This window comes from Amia ocellicauda, chromosome 1, assembly GCF_036373705.1.
Source record: "Amia ocellicauda isolate fAmiCal2 chromosome 1, fAmiCal2.hap1, whole genome shotgun sequence".
Taxonomy (NCBI): Eukaryota; Metazoa; Chordata; class Actinopteri; order Amiiformes; family Amiidae; genus Amia; species Amia ocellicauda.
This window is the reverse complement of record NC_089850.1, coordinates 45,826,498-45,847,584: the sequence shown is the minus strand read 5'-3', so window position 1 is coordinate 45,847,584 and position 21,087 is coordinate 45,826,498. Positions and strand designations below refer to the sequence as shown.

The 21,087-nt window shown below is 38.1% G+C and overlaps 1 protein-coding gene across 9 annotated transcripts in view; it reads right to left on the bottom strand.

Moving 5' to 3' along the window:
- LOC136751330 (dystrobrevin beta) overlaps nucleotides 1-21,087 on the bottom strand; it is a 109,426-nt gene that overhangs the window by 31,040 nt on the left and 57,299 nt on the right. For all 9 annotated transcript variants that reach the window (XM_066706869.1, XM_066706849.1, XM_066706859.1 and 6 more), the window contains one exon: nucleotides 6,880-6,954. In XM_066706869.1, the coding sequence (XP_066562966.1) occupies nucleotides 6,880-6,954 (75 nt within the window). The remainder of the gene's footprint in view (nucleotides 1-6,879; nucleotides 6,955-21,087) is intronic.

The following is a 21,087-nucleotide window of genomic DNA, read 5'->3' as shown; positions in this document are numbered from 1 at the left end:
TCAGAGTCTCTGCAGCAGCTCACCTGAACTCTGAGCCAGTCAACCCTGCTGTGCGACACCGAAGCCCTGCTGGCTGAACAGACACACATGTACCCCCCACATGACTATACTCCAGCAGAACACCAGAAAACAGACAAGTTCCCCTAACGAAATGTCAAGACCTGCTACACTGACATGCTGCACTATGCTGAAAACATAGGCTGTGAATTACATTTTGTGGGGAAATACTATGTTGTAACATTCAGTACGTTGTTGTTATTTGTTTCCAAACAGGCGGAGAGTCATCTGCTGAAACACGGTGAACATGCATCACTGTCTGCTGAATGTCAGAGAGAAACACTTACATGGACAGTGTGTATGGGACGAAAACCAAATTGCTGTCAACCAAATATGAAAAATTAGTACATGGAAACAGTGTTTCTAACACTACAGCAGTGACATTTACAACTGACCAAACCATCACATTATGCAAATCAGGCACAGTACTGATACAGTGGTAATTACACTGATTAATATTTAAGAAACTTGATGTGACAGGAAGTACATCAGCACTGTGCTGCGGGGCGAGCTGCTTTCCCTGGAGTGCATTCAGGACTGCCAGCAATATCAGACATCACAATTAAAACGTGGCCCCGTATTGAGGTGATTTACATGTGAAAAAAGAAGAGCAGTGGATATGCCTTCCACATGGGTCTATAATACGACGTTTATAGCACACCATCCCAGGGACTGAGGTCTCTGCTAGACAGTGTCTCAAAACGATACCATACTGCCTTCATAGCTCTAACCCAGCTTCTCCAGCGGCTTTATGAGATGTGTTTATATTACCAACTGCCTTTAAAGCACGACTAATTACTGTTTCAATTAAATTCCAATTCCAGTAGAGCCTATTATATCAATGGGAAGAAGAACTGGAATTGAAATGGGTCTGAGAAAGGAACTGGAATTGAAAAAGTGGAATTGACCCCAACTCTGCATCAAGTCACATCAAAATTTTAGCCAATGTCTCTAGCTCTGTGTCCATTATTTCTGAGAAAAACTGGAAGGCTATTGCTAATGTGGCTTGCTGTCTTGCATCTCATGTCCTTTCGTTGAATTATAGTCTGACTGCAGTCTGTTATTAGCTCTGACATCTTTCCCCCAACTCCTGTTTTTCTATGTGGGCATGGCTGGTGTCGGGATTTTCAGCCAAACGGCTTTTGCTTTTTCCGTCACAGTCTTGGTCAAAGGGGCTAATATTAATATGACAACTTGGACAACTGAAAACTAATATTTCGATATGTCACCTCAAATATCAAGCACAATCTTTCAAGAAGGGACTAATAAACAAATACATAGCATGTCTCAATGATGCGCCATTGCTCATTTCTGGATGTACTATAACCTAGTGATCCTTCCACCCACTACGACTTGCTAATTTAATTGTATCATTTCTGCCTGGAGCTGAAAGGCCCTATCAACTACTCTTTATATGAGGATGTGGATATATGAAAGCATAACTTTTATAGGCTGTTTCAAAAGAAGTATCCAACCTAGAGCTAGAAGCAGAACACGCTGGGAGTTTAATATATTATTTATAATCATCCTAAATTGAATTTAAGGACTGATTGGCTTTAAAAATGAGAGAACGCACACATACGTCTCCTATCAAAATTATCTGTATTCCATGTCGATAGAAGACATTTTAAATCAAATATCTAGACTCTTCATAATCACAACATTCATAAGTACACAGCGAATGGTCATTTAACAAAGGAAACGAAGGCTCTCAATTTCTGATTATTTTAAAATATTGAATGCACTGCTATTTGTATATTTCAAAGCATTACATTTCATTAAGACTTTGATTAAGCATTCTGTAACTGAACTGTTTGCCAACACTGGGAAACAAATCTAATGCTCAGACTGCTCAATAAATGGATTTCTACCAATCAGAATGTCAGTTTACAAACACAAACTAACAAAGTTAAATATAAAATAACTGGGAACAAAAACAGATTAGTCTGTTCAAGAAGAGTTTTTATTCCATTGTCTGCTCACTGGTGACTCTGGGGTTTTTCCTTTTACTGCTTCCATAAATTTAGTTATATTGCAAATTGGATATACTTGTGAATATCATCATTGCAGATTAATGGCCAAAGCATTTCCACATTGGCATCTCAATGACATTCAATACATTCCCCATTTTGTGTGTCAACAATTCAACAGAGAAAACTGTCAACTCTGATGCATTCTGCTCTTGGGTAATATTAAAATATTTAAAAAAACATGTGCAGGACTGTACACTCGCATCCAGCCTCGCAGGCGGTGTCTTTCGCTTAATACATCTAGTTACATAAAAGGTCCCGTGAGTATTTTGTTCTGTTTTTTACATATGAAACACTGGACTGACAATAATACCGTTTTAGTTACATATCACGTTCAAATGCTTATCTAATTATAAATAAATAAATACCAATGTTGTAGCTTGACTGTATCTGACCTATTGATATGAACCTCTTAGAACATTTCTGATATACACATAGTTGCCAGCCAGGGTTACCCAGAGAACATCTATAACCTGCAAAGAAAAAAGTATTTGTGATTTATCGTTTCTATTGACCTTCGTGTATCAGAAATATGAAGTATGAGCACAACAGATTTTTGAAATTGTATACTTGTTTTATAATAAGCCTGTAGATATCTCACCACCATCAGCCTTTGTGCATTGAATGTATTTAAACCAAAAGGTTAAACTGTTGTTTCCCTGTAATAAATGTTTTAATGCTGTAAACATTAAGAAAACTTGCATCTTTTTCTAGGTCATTACATTTTTTTTTATTTTCTTCAACAAACATCGCAAGTCAAACTATTTAATGACTAATGCATCATTTCTGGTTTGTGATTCATTCAAGACGAATGGTTTCTGAATCTGCCTAGGCCATAACACCAGTGGCTATAAGAGAACAGTCTTGGTAGGTTTTTCCCATATCTATGTATCATCGTCAGTTCGTTTCTACAGATGACATCCATTTGATTTATAAGAAAAAGCTATTACTCACAAAACACAGTGATTTATTTCTTCGGCTCCCCACAATACCATGATGGCAAATACTAAAACTGCAGAAGTTATCTGACATTCTCCTTTAGTTACAGAGAAGATACTATAAACAAAAGAACTAAAACAATAAATACAAGCTAATGGGCTATCGGATTTATATGAAGTTATTTACTATTAGTTTCTATGAAGTGTACTAAATAAGTTAGTAGGAGAGAATAAATACATGGATTCTCTCTCTCTCTCTCTCAATATTTTGACATGGATACAATTGTCATAATTTTGGCTCTGTACGCCACCACAATGGATTTGAAAGGAAACAATATCTTTAAGTGTAGACTTTCATCTTTAATTTGAGGGTAGTTACATCCAAATTGGGTGAATGGTGTAGGAATTACACCCATTTTTATACGTGTTCCCCCCAATTTTAGGGTCTCAAAAGTATTTGGACAAACTAACAGAATCATGAATTAAATTGTGAGTTTCAATACTTGGTTGCAAATCCTTTGCAGTCAATGCAGGTACACCATTCACCCAATTTGGATGTAACTACCCTGAAATTAAAGATGAAAGTCTACACTTAAAGAAAATATTGATTGTTTACTTTCAAATCCATTGTGTTGGCATACAGAGCCAAAATGATGAAAATTGTGTCACTGTCCAAATATTTATGGGCCTAACTGTATATGTCTACACACAGAGTTAATATACTTTTCTTTTTTCAACTTCAGTAAATATGCATTTTCTTCAGCATGAGACATCAATCCTTCCAAACATCTGCAGAACACCACCACTGAGTATCGATGGGTCTTTTGCCTTGATGCATATATATAGTGCCTTGCGAAAGTATTCACCCCCCTTTGCATTTTTCCTATTTTGTTGCCTGACAACCTGGAATTAAAATTGATATTTTGGGGATTTGTATCATTTGATTTACACAACATGCCTACCACTTTGAAGATGCAAAATATTTTTTTATTGTGAAACAAACAAGAAATAAGACAAAAAAACAGAAAACTTCAGCGTGTATAACTATTCACCCCCACAAAGTCAATTATTTGTAGAGACACCTATTGCAGCAATTACAGCTGCAAGTCTCTTGGGGTACGTCTCTATAAGCTTGGCACATCTAGCCACTGGGATTTTTGTCCATTCTTCAAGGCAAAACTGTTCCAGCTCCTTCAAAGTTGGATGGGTTCCGCTGGTGTACAGCAATCTTTAAGTCATACCACAGATTCTCAATTGGATTGAGGTCTGGGCTTTGACTAGGCCATTCCAAGACATTTAAATGTTTCCCCTTAAACCACTCAAGTGTTGCTTTAGCAGTATGCTTAGGGTCATTGTCCTGCTCAAAGGACAAATCAAATCTCTGGAAGACTGAAACAGGTTTCCCTCAAGAATTTCCCTGTATTTAGCGCCATCCATCATTCCTTCAATTCTGACCAGTTACCCAGTGCCTGCTGATGAAAAACATCCCCACAGCATGATTCTGTCACAACCATGGATGGTGTTCTCGGGGGGGTGAGAGGTGTTGGGTTAGTGCCAGACATATCGTTTTCCTTGATGGCCAAAGCTCAATTTTAGTGTCATCTGACCAGAGCACCTTCTTCCATATGTTTGGGGAGTCTCCCACATGCCTTATTGCTTATTTCTTTCTTTAAGCAATTGCTTTTTTTTTTTCCGTAAAGCCCAGCTCTGTGGAGGGTAAGGCTTAAAGTGGTCCTATGGGCAGATAACCAACCTCTGCTGTGGAGCTTTGCAGCTCCTTCAGGGTTATCTTTGGTGTCTCTGATGCCTCTGATTAATGCCCTCCTTGCCTGGTCCATGAGTTTTGGTGGGCGGCTCTCTCTTGGCAGGTTTGTTGTGGTGCCATATTCTTTCAATTTTTTAATAATGGATTTAATGGTGCTCTGTGGGATGTTCAAAGTTTTGGATATTTTTTTTATAACCCAACCCTGATCTTTACTTCTCCACAACTTTGTCCGTGATGTGTTTGGAGAGCATCTTGGTCTTCATGATGCCGCTTGCTTGATGGTGCCCCTTGCTCAGTGGTGTTGCAGACTCTGGGGCCTTTCAGAATAGATGTATATATACTGAGATCATGTGACACTTAGATTGCACACAGGTGGACTTTATTTAAAAAATTATGTGACTTCTGAAGGTAATTGGTTGCACCAGATATTATTTAGGGGGCTTCATAGCAAAGGGGGTGAATACATATGCACGCACCACCATTTTTAATTTTTTAAGTATTTTTTTTTCATTTCACTTCACCAATTTGGACTATTTTGTGTATGACATGAAATCCAAATAAAAATCTAATTTAAATGACAGGTTGTAATGCAACAAAATAGGAAAAATGCCAAGGTGGGTGAATACTTTCACAAGGCACTGTATATATAAACATACACACACACACATACATATATATGTATGTATATACATACATTTACACAAAGTAGAAAAGGAGAGGATAGGTGTCTGATACGGTGTTAGCAATTCCATTTCAGCTGGATTTATTAACATGCATTGTTTGCTCCCGTGTGAATCGGGCTTTCTCCGCACAACCCTGGTCATATTGCACAACCGTGGTCTCTCCGCCTCAGACTCCATGAGAGGAAATGCACGCTTCTAACAAGACCGTCTGAGCGGCAAGTACTTAAATCTTCTGAAATGTCAGAAGCAGGTCCTAATTTTCATGGTTTAAGGTTCAATCTTTTTCACTTGCTACTATGTGTATAAAGGAAATCTAAATCTATAGAGGAAGATTTGGTAAGATTAACATGGACAGAACACTATTTAATGAACTTGAATCACAGCAGGGAAGCTTTCCGGTCAAACAATCATAACTTGTCACTTCAATCATATATATTAATAATATAGCACAACCTTTCAGCATCTCCTTAAGACATTAGTGTTTAGATTCACTTTTAGGCCATTCAATTGTTCTCTCTTTATTCACTATATAGATAGATAGATAATATACGTGCTCGTGTAAGTATATTACACAGACTTTACATACCTGTTCAAACATTTATTATTTATATAAGAGAACCCCTAATTAAAATTCAGGACATCTCAGTGAACATTTGTTTCCTGCAAATTCAGACAGACTTTAGGTCATTTATATGCACAAGTCGTATTTTTGAACACACTTTCAATTTTATAAGCACATTTACCAATATTTCAGCAGTGCAAGAAAGGCTAATTCTGCCTCCGAAATGTCAACAATGATAAAAATGTTTAAAGACTATTAACTTGGGGCGATCACTATGAAGTTTGCTCCTTTTCGCTGTCACGGCATGCGTTTTAGATCTATAACATTCAATTTATAATATTCATCTGCAATGTAAATGAGTTATTTTCTTCTTCAATTTACTACAAAGCATTTAGGACCAACTCTTCCCCTTGCCACATAAGAAACACAATTAGCAGAATAACAATCAAGGTTAGGAGTGGTTTCGGTTAGAACACAGCTTTGTATGGCCTTGCGGTTAAAATTAGCAGTTGTTAAATAAGATATCTGAAGCTTTGAGTTGGAGCATAATCTTAACTATCCCAGCTGTACCCCGTGAAGGGCAAACACTTTGCACTGACCCGACTGCAATTAAACATTAACATTTCTAACTTCCTTTAACTGATCAACAGCCAGATCGGATCTTCAAAGACTGGCGTTGTTGCCTTTGGTCACCATCTAAGCTTATTCATTATACATGGTCAGATCAGCAACATTGCTCGTTCTTATTTTATTGCTCTAGCAGCCCACTCCCTGCATCTCCCACAGTCACACACACACTGTCACACCAAAAGCATCGCACAGAAATAATTGGGTTTTCACTTACCTTTTGGTCGGGGTGGGCGCCCCAGAGGACATTACCATCGTGTCATTCATATTATTGGGCAGGGGCCGTGGAGGACTAAAAGGGAAACAATTGAATAAAATAGTGTTACAGCGGCAAGCATACTCGGCGTCAGAGCTGCCCATAGTCCCTGTTACTTGGATTTCCTATGTAATCACTGCGGAGACTCTCCCGTTACATCCTTTATAAATGCAACCAGTCACTTGGATGTGCACTTCAATAGGCTGAATTCAGGCAGAAGTAATTGCTTGTACCATTCAAAAGTGACAGAAAATAGCAGTGACAAGAGGGGGGAGGGGGGATGCATGCTTACATTATAACACATTTCCTTATCATTATACATATCTAAGAAACAAAATTACAAAGATAAAAATATCAAAAAGACCTTACATATTTTTGTAACCTATATTCTGTAAAGCAAGGCTGATTTATTTGTATTCAAGAGTCCAACCAAGAGTCACAGCATATCTTAAAGACTGTCTGTATCCATCTTCAATGGGTACATATACCACAGATATATAGCTACGCACAGTTTTTGCATACATACTTGGCAAGACATTAACAGTCAAACAAAACATAAGGTGGAAGGTCTGTCGACTCTCTCAGTCTTTGGACCATGAGCAGTCTTGACTAGGTGACAGAATGATTACACTGCAAGTCCAAACTCCTCTTTGGTTTAAGTGATCTGTGATCACTATGTAAAATATGTAAACAAAACAAATAAATTGCCTTTGTTTTCTCAGATAAACTGAAATTCTGGTTACACTTTATAATAAGGTGCTGTGATTCCTCATGAGTTAATATATGAATACCACAGGATAAACACATGAATATGTCATGCACTTCATGTGAGTTCTTATGCTAATCACATGTATAACAGGGGTAGGGTTAGAGTTAGGGTTCATGCGCTCAACATCAGAACTCAGATGATGTGCATGAGGTATTGATGTTTAAATCATATATTAATACATGAGGAATTATGGTATTATAAAGTGATACCGAAATTGTTATAGTAATGAATTTGGTACACAATTTTACCATTTGTACATTACTAATAAGTGAACCCAGCAGCTTTCCATGCACTGATTACATTGTTTAAAAATAACTATTTTACATGAACATATTTTTTGCTGGGTTTCTTGAATGGCAGTCCATTTAAAAACTACATATGTAATATGTTATTCCATGAACCAGATACGTTTATTACTGTAGGCTAGAGAGGGAAGATTTAAATGTTAATTTCTAACATGCATTAAAACTGAGACACCTATTCAATGCAATAAAGGCATAATGAAGCATGATATGTGTGTATTTAATTATATATGCTACAAATGAAAACTTTATAAAGTTAAATCAAGTTATTTATTTACAGATAAATGATATATACAGGGCAGAAACAGAGGTACAGATTAGTGAAGAAAACCTTTTCCTTTTAAACAGTAGTTTTCTCAACTTCTGAATACCTCAAGCATCCAGATTAATAAAAGTATGTTTCAATTAATTTACCAACACAGACGAGGAGCAGTGTCTTTGTACAGATCTACTGTAAACCTTTAACACATTACGCCTTTTCTCACTGATTACTCTAAGAATCAACCTTCAGTGTCTTTGCATGTCTGCCAAAAATGGTAAAGGGTCTTTGATATATATGACAGAGATTAATGCATTATATACACCTTAATATTATTATATTTTTTCAAAATGGCAAACAGAATGATGCATGAATTTCTCACACAAACTCTAAAAAATTATACCTTACCAAACACAAGTGACCATGAAATTTAAACTTATATAGTGTCCCAGCTGAAAGCTCTTGACTATTTTTTGTGCGACTTAGTGACTTAGCTTTAAGGATACTTGCTGCAGAACTCATTTCCTGAAAGCAAAGGACCATCTGCCCTTGATATAGATTGTCCTGAAGCATGTAGTCACTCATTTCACAGCTGCACCTGATACCTCATTAAGAAGGGAAATATACAAACACAACAGGCATTTTATTCCTTAACCTCGGCGCTCACAGCCTTACTGAGTGTGTGCAACAGCCTCGTCTTTGTCACCGGCTCGCTGTAGCAGTCTGTGGCTCTGTGCGGCTCTATTCTCTCTGTGCTGCCTTCGATATTGTGTTTCCTGAAATAGAACGCAGTCTTCTTTCTGCTTGAGCTTCTGATGTAAATCTCAGCCCATCAGCGGGAAAATCAATACCTATGTAACACTGAGCATTAAAAACGCATTCTGTTCTGCAACCTCAGATTTAGAAACGTCTAAGCACACATGACCTTCAGTGTACCAGATTCCTATGAGAAGAAAGCATAAACACGGCACACAAGAATGCACCATGTACAAGTGAACTAATTAAGGCCATTATCATTTTCCCTAGCAGGCTTTGATTACAGCACCAGTGATTAGTGACAGCAGGAATCTTTACATCAGTTATTCAAGTAATAAAGTACCATCTGGCTCAGAACATATATTTGCAGCATAGATTTTGCAGATCTAATATACCATATAGAGAAATACATCCATTATTCATTTAAATAACAACATCAGCAAACTAAGTAACACAACAGAGTAATGCCATTATTGAGTTTGGGCTGCACTGATATATTTACAATGCTGAAACACTTGTATTAAATGTAGTCCACCTATGCAGAACAACTATTTACAAAACATATAATGCACATAATTTAATATCAATATATGTGGTTGTGCAGGATTTTCAGCTTAAGCGTCATGAATTCTTTCACGAGTTACACAAAGTCCAGCCAAAACACAACACATTCTCAGCCACTATTGTTCTAAAACTGCCCTTATCCGTCGGATTCAGCACACCTATATCGGTCTGCCAACCTGACACGCACTGTTTCCCTCAGAGCCTCTGCTTATTTTATCAGTCTTTGCTTCTCTATTTTGCGTTTCGCCTTTTGTATTCTGATAACAGTCATCATGTTTACAGTAGCTTTTTGAAACATATGAGAAATAGACAAACTGCAACCAACTCCTCAGTCTGACATTGCTACACTGCTGCATTTTATTTCCTCTGATATACACTTACACCTTATCTTGCAAATTAATCATTAAACACCGGTTCAGTGTTCAATGATTAGACAAGAGATAACAAATGCTAGTCAGCACCAGCCATTCTGCGCTGGGTTTCGGTCACACATGTTTTATATTCACAAGTCAATTCTCCTCAGATAAAGAAAGTATAAGAGCACACTATCCATTCGCAGGAATATGCCTGAAAGCTTCAACAAACAGACAAAGATCACAGATCCCTAAAACAAGAGAGAGAACTTACTAACCTCTGTCGACTGAAAAGCACTTGTCAGACTACCAAAACACATCCAACCTTTTGAGCTGTGTGCCAAATGTCTCCCTGACTCGCGGTCTACTGAATGAGCATCTTAATGCACTACATTGCTGCTGTCTCTAAGGAAACACAGGAGTCACATGGCCAAAAGAGGGGGAAAAAAAGTCACATGACACTGCAGCCAATAGTCTTTCTCCAAAGAGAAAAAAAAAGGATTGTAAGCCATGCCTGACAGGAAAGTAACAGACTCGCACACAACAGGCTGTAACACTCCCTACCCATACACAAATGGTCAGCTCACAGGGGCATGTTCATTCCTCTTACACTCCTTCTGTCAATTCAAGCTACATTAGCCACACTACACATAATAAAAAGGTACACAGGTCTTTACATGTACAGGGAAATGACAAATGTGTGCAAACTCCTTTTTGGAAGTATGCAAGGCTGTAAACAGCACAGACTTGGACAGATGTATTACTACCGTCTTGTCTCATGTTACTACACCATCTTCAGTGTTGTATTGCAATATAAAGAATTACTTCTTGCTACTGTTAGTAAATATGTTGTTGTTGTTGACATTTTTACCCTAGATTTGGAAACGGCAGTGGCTCATGCAAATTAGTGAACAAGATTAATTTCAAACTGCTGCAGCTGAAACGGTGCCTACTGCAATGTAAGCTCACACACAGTCCTGTCCATGGGTCCGATTAATTATATAGCAATAACGCTGGTGTAAAAACAGCACAGAGGGGCATATCACACTTAACACAATCTTCACGTGCATTTGATTTCTGTGTCAGTTATACAGATGAGCCCAATATGATGATCATTCTTACACAGTATTTATACATTTGAATATATTCTAAATATGTAACTTTTGTGCAATTGTTGCCATTTCTGTACTGATACTTAGGCACAGAACACAACAGCTGTTCATTACTAAACTGTACTTAAACCTGACCTGTAAAGTGCTTACATTGCTTAGCACAAGTATAATCCAGAGTATGCACTTAATCAAGTATATACTGTTACAAAAAGTCCTGTACATATATAAATACTCTGTAGTCCACACAGTGAACAACTCAGTCAATTAATAATTGTGCAAATAGTTACAAGAATAAATAAAGTTTAATGGATTAAAATGAATCTGGATTTTCAGATACCATAATAAGTTATTTTTCAAATCATATGCTGCTGCTTCTTCTTCTTCACAAGCTAAAGCAATACAGCAGTAAGCCAATAGAAATAAAAAAGGGACGTTATCGTCGTAGCTGCAATAGCTGATTCAGGCTTCCTTGTTATTCTTGTGCTGTTAACCTCTGTCGTCCAAAAGGTCTGGTCATTTCAAAGAACTAGAACCCAGAGTTCAAAGGCCCCCAACATAATATTATACATGAAAAACAACTATCAATGACTTAATTACAAACAACAACATTTCCTCGCCTACCAGCATGTGGCTGCTCTCGCCTTCGCTAGGCACTACATGAATCGACAGTACTGCCTTTCATATGTTTTTTATTATAGTATGAACAAAGACAAGCAAGGCCTCCCCTGCAAAGCGTTGCCTTTCTTCACTGCGCTGGCAGGAACACAAGGAAGACATTTAAAGCTCCTATCAAATAAACCGTTCTCTGTGCTTCAGGGCCACTAAAACAGCAGTCTCATTCGCAGACTCGGTGCTGCACATGTGATCACTGCCAGCCAGGCAGTTGATAAGGCACAGTAAGCAACATGAAAGCCGCCCAGCAGAGCAGAATCAGCCCAAAAACAAAACAAAACAAGCAAACTAACACAACTCATTGTCATTTGGATCGCATTCACTTTGATCTAAATTGACTTCTAATGTGCAGCCTTTAGCGGAGCCACGCACCCCTTTCCAGAGTTGCGACACTGCACTGGCCATGGCAGTCTGTCAGCATAGCACTCTCAGTTTTTCCCCACTCATCTATTTTCCTGGGTTGGACTGTGATCCTTGCTAGCTCTAGAAGACCACTGCACAACATCCTGCCATGCACCCTGCCTTGAAAGTACTGACCCTTCATAAAGATGGTGCGCAACTGCACCGCCGCTGCCCCCTGCAATAGTGGCCCCAGGAGCTCTGCAAGTGGAGCTGCAATAGAAGCGGTGTGAATAAACAGAGTATGTATTAGTCCTCCGCCTTTAAGGTTTCCAACTGTTCGCGGTGTGGAAATGAAATGCATTTAGTTTAACTTTTTGTTTCTCATTTACAGAAAGGAAACATGCATATATATCAGGCTCTCAGAAAACGAGAGATCTGAAGTACATCATAGAGAAATCCATTCTGAAGTCTCCTGAGGTGCACCGATGCTCTTGGGTGCAGGGTGTAGATGCTGTAATGAAATCGTCTTTGTGTATTATTTGGCAAATCTCCACCAGCAGGATGAACATTTTATTTGCATGTCTTACATGTTATTAGTCTTAAACATTTGATTTATAGATGTGTGATGCTTCGCTGAGAAAACAGCAATGCAGGCTAGCAGGGATTGGAGATGAAGAATTGGACACTGAAAAAGACATTCTGAACAAGAGAGCAACACATATTTAATTCAACACGTCTGCAGGAGGTCATACAGCAATGCTTTTTTAAAATTTTCTAATCATTTAAAACACTGCAGATTATTCACCCATGACTCAAACGTTTCCTTTCAATATAATGCATGTTATTAAAGCAATCATCTAATGCATATCTATCATGTCATACAATTGAAGTCAATTTGAAAGGCTCTTTCTTCATGATGGAGAAATCAGAGAGGGCAGATAAGAGCGTGCAGCCCAGGCTGAAGGTCAGAGAAACCATCATTCGGCTCTTCTGCTAGTGCTTAAAATATGTGGAATTGCTTGTCTTTCTCAGCTGCTTCATTAGTCAATCAAGATCTCTCTCCTTCACCTGCTCTCACATGATTTTAAATGGGACTGTAGCCTGCATTCAACTCTCCATTTTTTTTTTAACCTGTCCCTACATCAGTGGCTGACTGCCTAATAAATCCAAGTCAAGTCTACTAAATAAAAGCTTGGTTACAAACAAACCAAGAAATGGATGAAAGGTCGGCCCTGATCTGATAAAAACGCCTCCTCTAATGATCGAACTGCAAGAATACCATTTATTTTCCACTTATTTAGACATAATAAAAAAGCACAAGGTTATGTTAGGCTAAGTTTAATTTAGAACTGGTGTGTTTAATGTATGAAATGCCTGCCATACACAGATTATAACTCCATTCAAATGATAGAAACGCTCCAATGCAACTGGATTTGGAGATTAAGGACAGCTTTAAGAAGGTCAAACAGAGGTTTTCAAACTTCCTACATGGGAAATATCCCATTGCTATTCAAGACACTGGAAAATAGTGGATCAGTTAATAGGTCCGTGTGTAAATTCTGTGTGTATTTTTCCAACGTAAAAGCACAAGATAAAATAATAAGGACACGCTCCAGATCCATTGAGACCCTCGATGTGAGGAGCAGCACACATTTCTTCGAGTGTGAGTATATGTGCATTTTATTTATTTATGTGTCACCCTTTCTTTCCTAATTAGGGAACCTCGGGGAGCCACATATTTTCTTTCATAATTTCCCTCAGAGACCAAGCCAAAACAGGGTTTTTATGTAATGGGGCATTAAACCTAGGGCGTGCAATCCTGAGAGGCCAGCAGTTAGCAAAGCTGGTTTTGAAAGCATAGAGCCGCCCTCGCTTCAGAGGTGATCCAAAGCCTTCCATTCTCGCGCTCGCTCTGCACAGCGTCCATGTTCCCGCGCTGATGACGTGTGATTGTCTGCGCGAACAAGTTGCGCGGCGGTATGCAAATATAGATTGACAGACAGGAAGGACATCCTATCATTACATTCGGATCGAATGCAATGATTGGTCGAACCTTGTTTAGTCCTGTCCCTTCCACCGAAGATATATACTTTTTTTTTTTCCATTTAGACCACTTAAATTATTGATTGCTATCAGGATGTGAAGAGACTTTCAACCAGTATAACAAGAAATGTTTCTGGAAAAGACTGCACACCCTACCTTTAAATGGTAATTGTGGTTGCTAAATATCTCATTTATTTGCCACACATATTTGTTCCAGGCTATTCACATAATAGCTCAATCAGCTGCGCATCTTCTGTGGTTTCTCTTCTGGATGAAGATCTGAACTTCAATAGAAAACTCCATCATCATTCCTGGCGTGTGGTCTTGTGAAACACATAGACAATGTTGTGATTTCATATTCCAGCCGCAGGGAGCTGGGTGTCCAAATCACGCTGAAATCAAAGCAGCGTATATGACTGTGCACAGCCACTCAATGCTGTCTCTTTCATAATACATCTCAGTGGGGTGCAAAGGCTGAACACTGAAATCCTTCATCGGGGAGAGACAACACTCATCAGAACGTACACACTAAGAAGTCTGATTTTGAAATGCCATTTTCCACACTAACTGAAAGAGAAGGCTGTCCAGTAGAGACATCTGGTTATGGTCTCTCCAGTGTCTATTCTACATAGCACTGTCAATCCTCAGAGCAAAGAACCCACTCCAATTGTTTCACACTTGACAGAAGAAATATTGCATAGGATTTATGGGGTGGGATCTCGCTTCACTGATCATCTGTTTCACTTAAGAGTGGAAGAATATCACCTGTTACGATCAACAGATTTACACCCTATAATAATTTAATGAAGTTTTGTCAAAACGAGAACAACCACTTAATGCAGTAAATGCATGTTGGGTGTTTTACACTGTAGTTGAACTCTGAATAGTATATCACTGCAAAAAGATATTACTAGAGTATACATATATCCTATGACATCCAGCAAAAGCAGCTGTTTATTTAATGGCTATTTAGCTTAAAAAGAGAAGATTCTGTGTTTAAATTAAAATATATTTTAATGTAGTTTTCAGATGATAATGAAAACTGTTTTTTCATATACTTTGAGCACTACATGAAGTTCTAAATGAAAATTAAAGAGAATGTCTTTTTCAGCTCCATGATAAATCATACAATCTCTTCTCACAGGGTTAATCTGCCGAAAATTGGAAGCTACAATGTTCTCGATTTAATTAAAGCACAAATGCAAATTATCTTTATTCTATCATTTTGAGAATGCTTTAATAGCCCTGTGTTCCCTCAGTTATAAAACAGCTGAGAGTTCCCTTCATGTGGATCCATAAATTAAAAGATGTAGTACTCAAATGTAATACTTTTATACATTCTTCTTCATTTTACTACCATGAACAGAATTACACTTAACAGAAATACAATTCACAAAGTGTAAGATCTTCTAATTACAATATTAACCCTATCACTTTTGATCTTAAAACTAAACTATTAGCATGATCACAAAATAATCCTTCTATCAGAACTAACCTTAATAACACCTAACAGGCCGAGGTATGAGAGGCTGAGACAGCAATAATCCGTTAGGCAGTATCTGCTTTCTGTATACCCACACTCATTCATTGACTTCTGGATATGAAATGTTATTTTCTGCAGTGAAATCTCCTACTGCATCAGTGCTTTCACAAACTTCAATCATTTCCCCTGAAAAATATAATTTAGTCAAAATTGCAAACATAAATCTTTTAGGACTGACGTGCAACAATAACACTGTCGTCTGGATAGCCACAGTGTGTATGTGATGGGTATGTGAATTAAAATCTAGAAGAAAAAGACTGCATTAAAAATCAAAGCTATGTCAGCTGTAATCTTAACTAAAAAGTATTTTTTTTATAGAGGGAGAGAGAGAGAGAATCAAACAGGGAAGAAGATAAGTTTTAAATCAAAGTCTAACAATATAATTAATAATAAATTAAAATAATGGAATAAAAACAATTGCTTTTATCTTGTTTCCCCTACATGTAATCCAATTATTGAAAGAGTTTTCTGTTGATATATATATACACATATATATATATATATATATATATATATATACACATATATACACACATATATACACATATATACACACATATATATATATATATATATATATATATATATATATACACACACATACATACATACATACATACATATATACATAGCACTGTGCAAAGGTTTTAGGCAGGTGTGCAAAAATGCTGTAAAGTAAGAATGCTTTCAAAAATAGACATGTTAATAGATTATATTTATCAATTAACTAAATGCAAAGTGAGTGAACAGAAGAAGAAAAATCTAAATCAAATCCATATTATGTGTGACCACCCTTTGCCTTCAAAACAGCATCAATTCTTCTAGGTACACTTGCACACAGTTTTTGAAGGAACTCGGCAGGTCGGTCGGCCCAAACATCTTGGAGAACCAACCACAGTTCTTCTGTGGATTTAGGCAGCCTCAGTTGCTTCTCTCTCTCCATGTAATTCCAGACAGACTCGATGATGTTGAGATCAGGGCTCTGTGGGGGCCATACCATCACTTCCAGGACTCCTTGTTCTTCTTTACGCTGAAGTTAGTTCTTAATGACTTTCGCTGTATGTTTGGGGTCGCTGTCATGCTGCAGAATAAATTTGGGGCCAATCAGATGTCCATCATGCAATAACATCAGGGAGGCAAGTATCTGCCTGTACTTCTCAGCATTGAGGAGACCATTCATTCTGACCAAATCCCCAACTACATTTGCAGAAATGCAGCCCCAAACTTGCAAGGAACCTCCATCATGCTTCACTGTTGCCTGCAGACACTCATTCATGTACCGCTCTCCAGCCTTTCAGCGAACAAACTGCCTTCTGCTACAGCCAAATATTTCAGATTTTGACTCATCAGTCCAGAGCACCTGCTGCCATTTTTCTGCACCCCAGTTCCTGTGTTTTCGTGCATAGTTGAGTCGCTTGGCCTTGTTGCCACGTTGGAGGTATGGCTTTTTGGCCGCAAGTCTTCCATGAAGGCCACTTCTGAACAGACTTCTCAGACAGTAGGTGGGTGTACCAGGGTCCCACTGTTTTCTGCCAATTCTGAGCTGATGGCACTGCTGGATGTCTTCCGATTGCGAAGGGAAGTAAGCATGATGCGTCTTTCATCTGCTGCAGTAAGTTTCCTTGGCCGACCACTGCGTCTAAGGTCCTCAGCGTTGCCCGTTTCTTTGTGATTCTTCAAAAGAGCTTGGACAGCACATCTGGAAACCCCTGTCTGCCTTGAAATGTCTGCCTGGGAGAGACCTTGCTGATGTAGTATAACTACCTTGTGTCTTGTTGCTGTGCTCAGTCTTGCCACGGTGTATGACTTTTGACAGTAAACTGTCTTCAGCAACCTCACCTTGTTAGCTGAGTTTGGCTGTTCCTCACCCAGTTTTATTCCTCCTACACAGCTGTTTCTGTTTCAGTTAATGATTGTGTTTCAACCTACATATTGAATTGATGATCATTAGCATCCATTTGGTATAATTGTTTAATCATACACCTGACTATATGCCTACAAAATCCCTGACTTTTTGCAAGGGTACCTAGAAGAATTGATGCTGTTTTGAAGGCAAAGGGTGGTCACACCAAATACGGATTTGATGTAGATTTTTCTTCTGTTCACTCACTTTGCATTTAGTTAATTGATAAATATAATCTATTAACATGTCTATATTTGAAAGAATTCTTACTTTACAGCATTTTTTCACACCTGCCTAAAACTTTTGCACAGTACTGTATATAATACACACAATATATTCAGAATATTAGTCAATAATACTTGCTTTCAGAGTACATACACAAACAAGAAATCAAATGGCAGCGCTGACAGCTGCAAAATTGAAAAACCAAATAGAAATATAATGATAATAAATCAGGCTTATTCCCAAACTGCTGTTCGTAAACAATATTCTATTCCCCTGTCTTCATAAATGTGTTGTTCTTTGGACTGTGGTAACATTTACACTCATAAAAAGACTTCTTAGAGAAAAAAAGCATATAACACAATCTAAAGGTACAAGCAATGGAAACGATAAATTACTATTATAAACAATCCCATAATTGCAATTTTAAATCCTGTTTGAGAAAGAGAAACACATTTGTAATATGGTTCATTCTTATTATCTTTCACTTTAATCACGATAATTAAATTAAAGCTTTGCTCCTCCAAAATCACTAAAACCCTTTTAATCTAAATGAACAAACACACGGCCAAAGTTGTTCCATACAAACACAATACATCTTACCAACCACTGCCCCATAAGCAGCTATGACAGTTTAAACATAAGAAAACAAACAAACAAAAAAAACAACATTTAATCACAGAAGAGAACCAAAGACAAAATCCACTTAATCAGTGAATAAAATGACTGGAAAGTGTGTTGACATGGTGTCAGATAATAGGCGGGGTTACTGCAGTATTTTTATAATGCTATATGAATTAGACTTAAAAAGTAACGCTCTTTTGAGTCAACTAAACAGTGGCAACTGGTTGTCCAGTTTTACGTATAAATGAAACGTAATACCCCTTCCCAGTATTCATCCTGAGACTTGGAAGTTATCAGTTTTTCCATTAATACATTTTAGATTTTAGTATTAATAGTCAAATCCCATTAGGTTATGTCCAAAAAGTAAATGTGCAGATATGGACGTTTAAATCAAAGTTCAATTTAATTGTTTAGTACCTGGATAAATGTAAAATGTCAAACATTAGCGAAAATGCTTCATTTTTTCATAGCATACAGGCAGTCAAGAGGAGGCCTGAAGTAATTTGCTCTGTGCATTAATGTGTGTGGTGTACATTTTGAAGTGATGAATCAATGGCAACAGGCTGTCACCGGTTCAGAACTCTGCCACTAATAGAAGTCATTCAAACTAACCCGTTCTGTCACAATGCAGAGCTCGAGCGTTTTCTGCTGTAGGATTTTATACATTTCCTTTCCATACATCATGTAATGCTTATAAAACTAATTTAAAAAGGAAGGTCAGGTTTAGTGGCTACCTTATGTATTCAGAGCTACATGCACTCCAGAGTAGAAAGGCATTGGTCAGTTGGGATGCACTGTCTGTTCCATTTACAGGCCTGATCAACCATAATCTTTTACCCTTATTCTGTCATCATCAGTTGAGCACCACAATCTACCCAATGTCACAGGTCTTCCATGGTGACAGATGTCCTTGGAGACTTGGGGAAAGGAAAAATGTCCCATTGACAGCTCTACTCTGTGTGCTCTAGTTGATAAGGTCAAGCTTGGAAGCCTTTCTGGAAAATGTCCTTGTATTGTTTTTTGTAATGCTTGTACTTTGCCCAATATTTCACCTTTTCAGCTGTTCCCTTGCCAACAATCCCAGCACTGCCATGTTTGAGTCACTCTCATCTAGTGTTTTTGGGGAAGAGAAACCATCCTGCGAATGACCTCCGTTAAAGAGACATGGAGCTGTAAACACTGCTCACCTTGCCCGAGCATTCCCTTCCATTACACCATACTTCTCAAAGGTGGATCCATTTTAACAGAAGACAATGATGGGGAAAACAATATATTACCAGTTCCAGTAAAACACCTTTCAAGACGCTGTCAAAGGAACACAGACACTTGCTCTTTGTAGCTCTAATTTGTCATCAATCCTTGAAATACCTGCTAACCTTGTCACACTGACAGCAGCTTGGAGACCATTCTTCATGAATATCGGCTCATTGTCCCGCGGCCATGATCCGTTTTGAGATGCGCTTGAATATTAATTCCAAGGCTTAGGTCAGCAGTTCATGACATGCTTTGACATCACTGAAATGAAGCAACGGCTGCACCAAATGGCACCTTTAGAAAACCAATGCCTTAGCCCACAATTTACTTGCACCGAAATCGTCCGAGAGGCTGCAGTCATGAGTTCTGAGTTAGGAGGTTGACGGCAGAGTTTGGAGTTTTAGCATTTTAGGTTGATCTGATACTTTCCATTAAAAAAAAAAAAGTGTGCTCATCGTCCCAAATTGTTCAATGAAGTGAAAACGTTTAATGTTTACCTGGGCTATGCCTCTCTTACACAGATGCTGTCAGACCCCATTAACAGCATTCAACTGGCTGAGCTCCACTGGGAATGAAGACACACTGTGTTCCAGATTTTAGTTTCTCATTGAGATCAGCTGTACAACTGTGTGGTGAACCAAGGGATTGTAGTTTCTACTTGAGGCAATAAACCTAGCACTTCTAAACAATTATATAATTGGGACCCCACCCTTTCCTTTTTATTATTGGTGCTTGTGTTAATTTTAAACAAAGATGGCTCAAACATGTGGATATAGGCAACTGTATTTTACAAGAAAAACTGGCCACCTTGACGTCAAGGTGAAACTGACTGAATAGTTTATGAGGTTGATCAGGTGCGAGCAGGACTATGCTGTCTTCTTGGGAACCAAGTGTCCCCTGGCTGACCCTAACAGGAGTGATGCATTTCTTCTACAGTGGGATTACACTTCTTATATTTGCATATCCAATTCCACGTCAAGTCCTTAATTATCCATTGGTGTCATATTATATTTAGCAGATGTTTTCAGATTTGTCTCAACTCCATCTGTTAACTGTACAAAATTCTTCCAAAACAAAACCTAAAATTAAAACCTACATTTGAAGTGGCACAGCTGCGGTCTCCAGAGACGATATGATACCTCATGTACATTTATTTATTTATCTTTTACATCAAACCATATCAGCTACAAAAAGAAGAGAAAGTTTTCTTAATCAGTCACTTCTGCTATGCAGGCTCCTCTTATTGAGGCAATTCAGCTCCAACACAAACAGACAATTCGTAGAATTACAGAGAGTAAATACAATCAAGTTTTTCGTTGCAGCCAAAAGGATGTGTTTTAAATATAAACAACACAGACACAAGTGCATAAAACTACTGGGGACTGATTGCAACGGCAAATTTTATCTGGCAATGACAATTACTGGATACCGGCTCAGCAAACACACATTTA